At 53.5% G+C, this 11,116-nt stretch overlaps 1 protein-coding gene across 1 annotated transcript; it reads left to right on the forward strand.

The window, feature by feature from the left end:
- The first annotated feature begins 360 nt into the window (after window positions 1–360).
- TRARG1 (trafficking regulator of GLUT4 (SLC2A4) 1) lies at window positions 361–6,482 on the forward strand. Its single transcript, XM_058854741.1, has 3 exons — window positions 361–785; window positions 5,750–5,882; window positions 6,475–6,482. The coding sequence occupies exons 1-3, from the start codon at window positions 396–398 to the stop codon at window positions 6,480–6,482; spliced, it is 531 nt and encodes a 176-aa protein (XP_058710724.1). The 5' UTR covers window positions 361–395.
- The last annotated feature ends 4,634 nt before the right edge of the window (window positions 6,483–11,116 follow it).

Consider the following 11,116-nt stretch of genomic DNA (forward strand, 5'->3'; position numbering starts at 1 on the left):
TGGGCTCTCACGTAGCGCTGCAGCGGAGCGGAGCCCGTGGGAGCCCCCGGGAAGAGCGGGGGGTCGGGGGGGCGGTACAGAGCCTTGGGCTGGGCCGGGCTGAAGGCGGCGGGGACTCCCCGGCTCTCCCACCGCTCCGCTCCGCCCCGCCGCATCCCCGCCAGCATCCCCGAGGGCCGCGGCGCCGCACGCAGCAGGTCGGGCGGAGGCCGAGCGCGGTAAGGGGGTGAGGAGAGGGGGGACCGGGGACACCCCGGGGGCGGTCCGCGGCCCCGATCCTGCCCCGGGGGCCGAACTGGGCTGGCCCCTCCTCCGGCTCGGCCTCCCGCGGGGCGGCGGGCCCCGAGCGCAGAGCGGCGGCGGCGGGGCGCTGCCGGAGCCCGCTCCGCCGGGCCATGGCCAGCACCGGCTCCGCGCCCGGGGGCGCCGGCCCGGGCTCGGGCACGGCGCTGCCCACCCGCTTCCAGGAGACAGAGAAGCTGCTGTCGGCGACAGAGGGCCGGGAGGAGAAGGGCCTCCGCGGCTCCAAATCCTTCACGGCAGCCTTGCCCGGCGAGACGGAGCGCAACGGGCACGGGCTCGGCTACAAGTCGGTGTCGGTCGGGCACCTGGAGGCGCCGCCGCTGTCGCCGTCCCGGCTGAGCCTGGGCAGAGCCTCGTCCACGGCCACCAGCACGGCGGCCCCGGAGCAGGGCCGCCCGCGGGACTACCTGGTGCTCGCCATCTTCTCCTGCTTCTGCCCCGTCTGGCCCATCAACATCGTGGGCCTCGTTTTCTCCATCATGGTGAGTGCGGAACCCGCCCGGCGCTCGGACCCGCCCGGTTCGCCTCCGGCTTCCCCCGCCGCCGCCCCGACGGCCGCCCCGGAGCTGTCCGCGGTGCTGCAGCACCGGCACCGGGCCGGGAGCAGCCCGCTCCGCTCCCGCAGCGCTCGGCTCGGCTCGGCTCGGCTGTGCCGCCCTGCCCGGCTCCCGCAGCGGCTCCGGGGGGGCGCGGGCGGGCGGAGGAGGGCGGGGGGCTGCGCCGAGGCTGGGGCAGCGCCCGGGGAGGCGGCGGGATGGAGATGGAGATGATGGAGATGATGGAGATGGGAAAGGAGGCGGCGGGATGGAGATGGAGAGGGGGGTGGGATTCCAGGACAGGGTGGCTCCGGGAAGCGAGGTCCCTGCCCCAGGCAGCGGTCCAGGACGACTCGCCGGGCTTCCCCGGGAAGGAGCGAGGAGAAGCATTGACAAGGGATCTCCCTCTGCCCCTCCTAGCCCAGCCCTGCAGCGCTGGGGAGACCCTGGCTGGAGGCTGGTGCCTGGCCTCAGGCACTTCAAAGGGACAGGCTGCACCTGCAGCTCTTTTAGTCGCCCTGGAGAAGCAATTTTTCTCCATTAAACATCCCCCACACCTCAGCAAATACACCAAGAGCCGAGCAGGGGAAAATGAAGCCAGCCCGGCCTCCCACCCATCTCGGGTACAGGTGGCTCAGTCAGCACAGCCCTACAAGCAGAGCCACCCCCTTCCCCAGCAGATGCAGCTCTCTTGTACACACCCAGCACCTTCTATGCCTTTGATTTGCAACAAAGGCGAATCTGTTCTTTGAAAATCGGCTCCATTACCTGCTCACCGCACAGAAATACACTGGGGGGCACCTGCAGCCAAGCACTTCCCCCAAAACCACCAACAACTTGAAGGCAGGCACGGGCACTTGCCACAAAAAGTCCCTCCCTCTAGGGAGACCAATTTCCATTTTGAGGAGGAATCATCGTTTCTGCCAGTGCCAGCTGTCATCTGCGTAGTACAGTTGTGTGGCACAGACTGTTTAGGCAGCATCCAGGGAAGCCAGCCAGCCTTGTTGGGCTGTGCACTGCAAGGAGAGGGAAAGCAGCTGGGTGTTGCATATCCATGGTAATAAACAAGGTCTCTCACGGGGATTTTCCAGCCACATAGCCTTGATGCAAAATAGATCCTCGCCCTGTCCCTTGCAGGTGCCAGAGCCTCCAGGGTGGTGGGGATGTGCCTCGGACCACACAAGCCCCGTGGAGAAGAGTAAACTGAAAAAAGAGCAGGAGTTGGTTCATCCTGCCAGGCAGAGAGGGACCAGGGTGTGGTGATTGTCACAGCCAAGGGGAGGCAGGACCAGCAAGGCAATAAGATTATTGGGCTGCCCTCTGCTTCCAAGGCCACTGGCAGCACTGACCAGGGCTCATCCAGGGCTGGGGAAGGGGAGGCAGAAGGCATTCAGCTGAGCTTGTTCTCCAGGACAAGGCACACACAGCACATTAGTAGCCAGTGCACATCCTCTGCCCTCTGCACAGTCGCCCCTGCACTCTCTGTCCTGTGGTTTAATTAATTTATTACAGCCCTTTCTAGTCCTGCCCCTGCCTGCACCAGCACCTCCACCCACCCACCTGCCAGCCAGGGATCCCCCCACGGCACCAGCAGAGCAGGATGGGGAGCGATCCATCCTCCCTCCCTCCATGAGGAATCAGGAAACATCTGGCTGGGTCCTCCTGCCAGCAGGAGCAGCTCTCAGGGCACGGGTTGATGTTTCACCTGCTTGCAGCAGGGAGGAATCGAGCTCCCAGTGACCCCCAAGGCTCCCCCAGGCTCAGGGCTTCTCTCAGAGTAAAGCCCAGATGTGCCTGATCATGCACAGAGCTGAGCAGGAACCAGGTTTTTGTGATTCCCATCGCCTGGGGAAACAGAAGGACCTTTCCATAATGGGCTGACATTCCTTTAGCTCTGCAATTGTGCTTTTCTTTCCTGAGTCAAAGCTTTTGCACATGAAAGCTTTTTTTTTTTTTTTTTTTTTTTTTTCCTGGGTAATAAGCAGTGTCCAGAGAGGAAAGTAAATGAATGCTTTTGAGTTTAGTGTCTCATAAATCATTTCTCAAAAGCTGGTCTCATATCCCAGCAGGGCCTATGGCCAGAGGTGGAAAAAAACCCTGCTCTAGCCCCCCCAGCCTCTTCCTGCTAACACTGATTTCATGGAAATTAATTACCTGGAGGCTTCTCCACGGACTCTTGGATGTGTTTTTCTCACCAAGTGATGATCTGGCTGTTCTAAAGGGTTCAGGTCACTCCCCAAGAGCCCCAGAGAGTGGGACTGGTGGACAAGGATGTGTCCATCCCATGGGATCCATCTCATCTGAGTGCAGGGCAGGGCTGGGTACCACCCACTCTGCATTCCTGCTGTGAATCCTTTCCTCTTCCCACCGAAGTGCAGCCACTCTGGGGGAAGAAGCAGAGGAGCCACATCCCAGAGTAAAAAACTCCCAGCAAATGAAGGGAAATGAAAAAATCCAGCCAGAAGCACCACACAGTAATATCAAGGGCAGTTCTGCAGAGCACTTGGTATCCAAAATAAGTTCTGTCATTCCCAAAAGATGTGGCAGAAGTCAGACTACCCTCACCCATTTTAAGTGCCACAGTCATCTGTCTCTCTTTGGAGTTGACTCTTGGAATGTTTCCTTCAACAAAAACACCAAGTGTTGAGGATTAATGATTTATTCTGAGTAATTGGTGTATGGCAGCAGACAGCATCCAAAGCCAGTTCATAAACCGGGAGAGATTGCAGGAAAGAGGATGTGATGATTTGTCTTCTCCATCCCTGGGACTAGCACAGGAAAGTAATTGCCTTCATCTGCAACAAGGCCACTTAGGGAAAAAAACCCAACATTTTGAGCAGCAATTAGAACAGATAGCAGTGAGAAACAGGTAAAATTAATAACTCTTGAGTCACCCAGCCTTACCTGGGCTGCAGAACAGCACCCACTCCCCAGGTCCTGCAGATTTTCCAGCTCTGGGCTGTAGCAGGGAGTCCCTTGGCACTCACACAGTGACTCACTCCCCTGGAGCCCTTGAGCCTTTTGGAGATGTTCTGCCTTGGTGAGCCTCGATTAATAAACAAGATGTTAATGTTTTTATGTGGAAAGCCAAACATGGGATTAGTGATACTAGAGAGCTACAATCAAACCGTTCCACACCGATGAAAAATATGTGTACAGTACCAAATTCTTGCTAAACACCCCATGGCAATGCTGATGTGTTTCTCATAATTGTTGAGGGTAAATGAGCAGTAAACACTTCCAGAAGCTGTAGTGATAAATATATTGAATCCCTTAGCCTATATGTTTTGCCTAGAAGACAGCTAAAATTGCATATTTCACTGCAATCTAACCCACACCCTGCCAAAATATTACACTTTCTACAAAAACCAGAGACTGAAAAACCAAATCCCCAGAGCTGGAGCTGTCAGTGAGCAGGGCAGGGATCCTGTCTATCCCTGGGCTCCTGCATCCTCCCCATCTCTCACCACCAACCCATGAGGCTTCATTTTGTCACCTCCTGTTCTGTGATGAAAATAGCTCTTGGCTGCATCCCATTGCTTTCAGCGTGGGTCTGGCAAACCTGCTGTTGAGACCAGGAGGAACAAGGTCCTGAGCTCTCCTGGTGTCACTGGTGGGGACAGTGATGCCCAGGGTGGCTCGTGAGTGGAGCAGGACGTGGCAGGGGGGCAGTGGAAGCAGCACCTGCCCGTTTGAGGCTCTGCTGTGTTATCTACGTGCTGACACAAACTCAAATGAGCATATGGAAACCTCCAAAGCTGCATTTTTCCTACAGAGCAGCTGCCCAGCCTGGGCTGGGGATGTTTTGGTCATGGTGCTGCCAAGAGGCAGTGGAATTAGAGCAGGATGAATGGGAAATGGGGCAGTAACACCAGGTATTTGTTCAGATTCTCTGTGATGTTTCATGATTATTGCTGGAGCTGGGCTAGGTCTCCCTGCTCTTAATTGTTGTTTTTTTATTTTATTTTAACATGAGGCAGGGGATCCTTTCCACCACAGCTATTTCTGAGATACACATTTTTTGAAAGGAAATTTGGATTGCTTTAATCCATTTCCACCTTTAACTCTTTTTAACTAGTACACTTGTTTGTTTTTTTTTTTTAAACTGAGAATCTCCCCAGTTTTAGCAGCCATGCTCTAAAGGGATGAGCTGTCACACAGCACAGGGCTGTGGGAGCTGCTGGCCCCACAGTTTGCACCAGATCCCCCTTTTCTCCAAGGTAGCATGGCTGGAGATGGATAGAGATGGATGGAGAGGCCAGGGGAAGAAGCCTTTAATCCATGTTAAAGTGTTAAATACATAAAAGCAGCCCTAAAGAGGAATACCTGCTTCAAAGCAGTAAAATCATCAATAAAACCCCATCCCCAGTGAAGTTTAGGGGGGTTTTGCTCAACTCCTCCACTGGATCCCTTCTGCCCCCATCCCACCTTGTTTCTCTTTCACTCCAAGCTTTCCCAGCCAGGTGAAAATATCACCAACAGGCCCTAAAACCCCTCACCCACTTTTCCTCCCTCCAAACCCCCTTCCCAATGGGTTTTGTGGGGGGCAGAAGAGCCCTGCACAAACTTGGGGAGGCTCTTTGGTCCCAAGAGCCGGGCTGGCAGCAAACGCTGACACACGGTGAGTAATTCCAGCACAGCTCCCTTCTGCTGAGTGCTGTGTGCTCCCCCAGCCAAGGGCAGCACACCCAGTACATCCTTTCCAGCAGGATCAGGAGGCTCTTCTCTCAGCAGTGATGCTTCTCTCTCACCAGGGATCTCACCAAAAAAAGCATTTTTTGCTTGGGAAGCAAGTGATTACCAGTTAAAGGAGTAGGAAAGAAAATGGGGCTTGGTTTGGGGCTCTACAGAGAGGGGGTCATCCCTGGAGCTGCTGCCTCTCTCAAAAGACTCTTTTTGTGTCTCCCCAGTCGAGGAACAGTGGCCAGCAAGGGGACACAGATGGTGCCCGGCGGCTCGGACGCATGGCCAGGCTGCTCAGCATCGTCTCCATTGTGCTGGGGACCATCATCATCGTGCTCTACATTTCACTCAGCGTCAGAGGTAACCCTTCCTCCTCCTTCCCTCAGCCCAGCTCCAGTGGGAACCTCGCCTGGCTCCCAGCTCCAGCCCAGGGGATAGGACAGACCTGTCCCCAGTCTACCCCCAGCTCATTCCCAGTGCAGTGGGAGGGCACAGACTCCAGTTTGGTTTGACCATCAGCAGCTGCACACACACATAAAAAAACACCTCAGAGAATGGGCTCCTTCCAGTAGAAACATACATTGCCCAAATCACCAGCATGGAAAGCCCTCCCTGTGCTGTCCAAAGTGCCCTGGTGACCACACAAGGTCTCCCTTTTAAAAGGTAAAAGGTACCAGGTAAAAGGTCCTGCCCTGGCAAAGCCTGTGGTTGGGTTTAGAAGAGTGCAGTGCTGGAAAAACAGAAAGGTTCCAGGACATAAATCAACCTGCCCAGAAATACAAGCCCAAAATGTCTTGGGAACCTCCCAAACACACCTGCCCCCACCTGCCAAACCATGATCAGCACAGCTCAGGCAAACTGGGACCTCGGGAGCACCCAAAAGCCAAGCCAGGAGCGTAAGGGGAACATCTGTTCTGCTGGAAGCTGCCCTAAGCCACTCTTTCTTTTCCAGGTTCCTAGAAGATGTTTCAGCATGCAAATACCTTGAAGAGGAGGAAGACAACTTTCCTTTTGGGGTTTTTACTTTCAGCCTTGCAACAAAACAAAAAATTGTCACAGTGTAGGTGGGCAGCCCTAGACAGTCTGCTCTGGAGCGCCGTCGGAAGGAACGCATGCTTCAATTCACCGCCTCTTGGGAATGAGCCTGTGCGAGGGATGGGAGAAAAATCACCCTGAGTAGGAATGGGAGAGGCCACGTGGAGAGGAGAAAGGGGAAATCCACTACCTCATTCCCCTCCAGCAGAACTCATGGAGTGGGGAGACAACTAAAGTGCAAGAGGAGGAGAGAGTCTCCAGAATGAAGCTGGTTTTGGAAGGAAAATACAAGGCAAGAACGGGATGTTTTGAGGAGTCCTCCTGAGAATTTTGGCACAAGTCACTGGATTTTTTGGGGGGTTGTTGGTTTTTAAATCGTCAAATTCTCTGTCTCTACAAAAACAAAACAAAACAAAAACAACAAAACAAAGCTCAAACTGCCATCAGGAGCTGAGAGCTGTTCCACAGAGGAGGAGGGAGTGCAGAGCTGCAGCAGGACCATGGCTCTGCTCCGAACGAAACGCAGCTGCCAAAGCTGGAGGATGTGGTGGGTGCTTTTGTATTTTTGATGAAAAAAAAAAAGAAAAAAAAAAAAGAAAAAAAAAAGAGACAATGACCATTTGCATGCCTTTGGGAATGTTCTCCATGTCTGCTCCTACAAGCTCTTTTATCACTTAGGGCAGATGTCAGAGCTGGCAGAGCAGGATGTTGCTGCATGAGAACCCCAGGCTCCCCCTCACCCCCGTCCCATGGTGGGCTTTTTAATGGAAGGCAAAATCAGGCGTTCGCTGTGAACCCACACATTTCTCTGTGCACCCAAAGGGAGCTCAGCACCCCTGGCACCGAGACAAGAGCCTGGTTAATGCCCAGCAGCAGCACCACGGCACAGAGAGCCCGTTCTACCCATGCACACCCCGATGCCACGGCACGTCTGTCCTGCAGAGACTCAGCATGATCCAGCCCCCACCACTGCCACTGCTCATCCCCCCAATCCTCTGGGGCTTCGGCTTAGGGCCTTGCAGGAGATTTTCAGGGGCATGAAGGAGTTTTAGATTCCTGCTCCTCTCCTTGCATCCCTCACACAGCTCTTCTGCAGCTCTGGAAATCTCCGGCGTCCCCGGAGCTGCCTGAGGTCAGTTCCGTGAGTCCTATTATTTTTTAATGTTTTGTATTTAACATAACAAGAAAACAGACTCTGCTCCTCCCACTCTGTCTGTAGGTACCACAGGACCTGCCATGTCTTCCACACCATCCCCGTGGGACCCACTCCCCACACGCTCTCTCGAGGCTCCATCCAGCCCCAGCCCTTCTCCTCCCCGCTCACCCCTCATTGCTGCGGGCACTTCTCGGGGTTGGCCCTCTACCCACTCACCCAGACTATGCAAAGCTCCATGGCCTGTTGTTTTAGTCAGGCTTTGTGACTTCTGGCCACATCCATTGGCTCCCTGAGTCTCTTTGATCCAAACTTTAGGGACACACCACCTAGAGCTGCACTACCTGGCCTTTCTGTTGTCTCCAGCTGACAACCTGCGACATAAAAGCATGGACTGACTGAGAAATGTTGTCCTTCAGGGCACTTCTGCTCCCTAACATCCATCTCCTGAAAAACACCCCGAATTTACACCAAATTCAATGCTTCCCAGGGCTTGTCTACATGGAGAATCCACCAAAAGAAATTTCACAACATGGTTATTGCTTGGCACTAACTCCTTCCCTGGGCTCTAAATGGGCACATGGGTTAGCACAGGGTAGGGGTGAAGTATAAATCCTTGCTGTAGTTACTCTGTAGTAATTAATGAGCAAAGCCACAGGCATCTCTGTGAAAATTCTCCTGTCACCTTTTTGATTGCTCCTCTTTCAAGTGTTTTTTTTTCTTCTAGATGTTGTTTGAATCCAGGGGGTGACAAAGCCAAATCCCCCAGGCACGCTGTCAATATTTTTCTCTCCATTGGAAGGGATTCCAGGGACTCACAGCAAGAGCACATCACTACAGCACTTTCTTGGGCTCCATTCCCACCCAGCTCTTTGTCAGCACTCCATCACCACGGCTGGTGTCCAAAATGGACCAAATCTGCAACTTTTCTTTTGCAATTTATCTTTTGTGAGTTCAGCAAACAGGGACTGCTGAACATTGCTGGGTGGGAGCTCCCTCCTCCATCCTCTGTCCAGGCACTGCATCTTTTCCTCCTGAGCCCTTCAGAACCCCTCTCTTGGATGTTCAAACTTTAACCTTACGGCTATTGAAATCCCATCAAAACCCCCAAATGTTTCCTTCTTTAACTCTTGGACCCAAAGGCTCCTTGCTGGGGAATACATGGGGTGTTTTTCTGAGCTACAAAAGGGCAGTGCTGTCTGTCCCTGCATCTCCTGCCCTTTGCTCTTGGAGCTGCTGGAATTCAGTTGATGGGAAGAGCCCAGAAAACTCCTCCTTGGGCAGGAAGGGCTCTTTTTCAGGGAAAAGTGCTGGAGGGAGTTATAGGACTTGAGAGCATTTAAGTAAGAATTTAAATGCTCTTTTATCATTATATAAAGCCTTTCATCTAAAGTGCTTCTCTACATCCAAAGGATTAAACCCTGCCACCCCCCACGAGGTGGGTTCACATTACTGCTCTAATTGCAGGGATGGCAAATGCTCAGGCACTGAGCAGTTCCCAAATCAACCCCCTTTTCTTCCTCCTCCTTAACCATGTATCAGCACAGATTTCCTTGGAATCTGCTTTTTTTTTTTTCAGTGGGATTAGACAAACTATACCCCACTGTGGTTCCAAATGGGATTCCTGCAGCCAGAGGAAGGTGAGGCAGCTGCAGTGGTCCTTGCCAGGAGAAGTCCCAGGCCAGGGCAGCACAAAGCAGTGAATTCCCCTGGATGCAGGAGAAGGCAGAAGATTCCCCCAAAATCGCCAGGGTGATGATTTGTTTGTGCCTCCTGTCTCATTGGACAGCTCAGGTGATGCTTCTCACCTCACTATTATGTATAATAACAAAAGAGAAGAACTAAGACACTTGAATCCCTTTCATTCTAAAATCTTCCTGAATAGATACAATTGTACTGCAGCCTTGATCTCAGCTTTTTTTTCCTTATCCTGCATTTAAATCCAGAGGAAAGCCTCTACAGTTATCCCTGATCTGCTTGTAACCTGCCTCTCCAGTGCTGGAGAGATAAACTCTCCAGGGACATCCAGAAAGTCCCTTCTCCCTGCTCCCCTATCAACTTCTCCATACATTTTGCAGCCTGTTTTGCAAAGTTTTTGCCACTTTGCTTTCCCCACCCCCCACAGTTTTATCCCAGCTCAGCTCCCTCTTTGGCTTTTTTTGGGTGGAATTTGCTCATATTTGTGAAGGAAGAGGTTGCAGGGCCCCCAGCCCTCGGCACACACCTCACCTGTGCTGTGTTACAGGGAGGTTGATGATGGCAGAACTTCATCCTGAGGCCACCAGGCACAGTCACCCCTTTGACTAAATCCACAGGGAGCTCCCAGAACTCGGCTTTTAGCACACAGGGGGGCAACCACAAAAACTGTGCCATGAGCCTTTTCCTCTCCAGCCCCACCAGCAGCCCTGCTTCCTATCCCCCAGCCCTTTGCCACCTGCTGCAGCCTCCTCTGAGCACTCATGTCAGAATTTTCTGTGTTTGCAACCAAAACAGTCATGAAATCCTCAGGCTCTGGCCAACTTCTCCCTGCTGGTGAAGGAAAGGTGAGAGCAGGGTGATGATCCAGCCCCACCTGACAGGGGAGCTGAGCTGGTAAGAGGGGAGCTCGCTGAAGGGATGGAGAAGGTGGGAAATGTCTCTAAATGTAAGCTGGAGTAGGAGTTACCATGGACAAGCGTGAGGTCCTGGTGGGATGTAAATACATGGGAAGGAGACTCTGAGCAGAGCATTGGGGCTGGTGGCACCTCCCTGCCACTGCTGTCCCTGGGCTTCCTTGCCAGGATCTGGGGCAGAACTGGGCTCTGTGGGGTGGCACAGAAGGGCTGCTGGCTGCATCAAGGCTGGATTGAAGCTTTAAGCTGAACCAGCAACAATCTTGGCTTGGTTTTGTAGCAGCTCCTGGTGGGATGCAGTGGCTGAAGGTGATGAGGAAAGGTCTGGCCCGAGTCAGTGATCTCAGCACCACGCTGGGTGCTGCCTGCAGACTCCAGAGGGATCTGAGCACCAGCAGAGGAAAGAAAGCCACCAAAGGAATTCAAAGTTCGCTGTGTTAAGGATGGCTTTGCTTTTTCTGGCTGTTTTTTCACCCTGTTCCAGTTCACTCCTCTCTTTGCCGGTTTTGCCACTCTGTCCCTCAGCATTCCCACCCCCAGAGCATCCCTGAGGACCACAGCTCCTTCCTCCCATCATCTGCCTCTCCTTTAACCCAAACAGGTCTTGCTGCAACGAGATCTCATCTCTGGGCTCTGCTGGAAGGGTTAGAGAGGGCAGGGAACCTCTGAGCCAGCTCCAGCACGGGGTATCTGACCTTCCCACACAGATTTCTCCATGTAGACAAGAGGAGCAGATCCTGCCTTTTAAAAAGAATGGAATCTCCCTTTCCCTTCGCTCTGAGCCCAGGGAGAGG

This window comes from Poecile atricapillus, chromosome 21 (genome assembly GCF_030490865.1).
Source record: "Poecile atricapillus isolate bPoeAtr1 chromosome 21, bPoeAtr1.hap1, whole genome shotgun sequence".
Classification (NCBI taxonomy): domain Eukaryota; kingdom Metazoa; phylum Chordata; class Aves; order Passeriformes; family Paridae; genus Poecile; species Poecile atricapillus.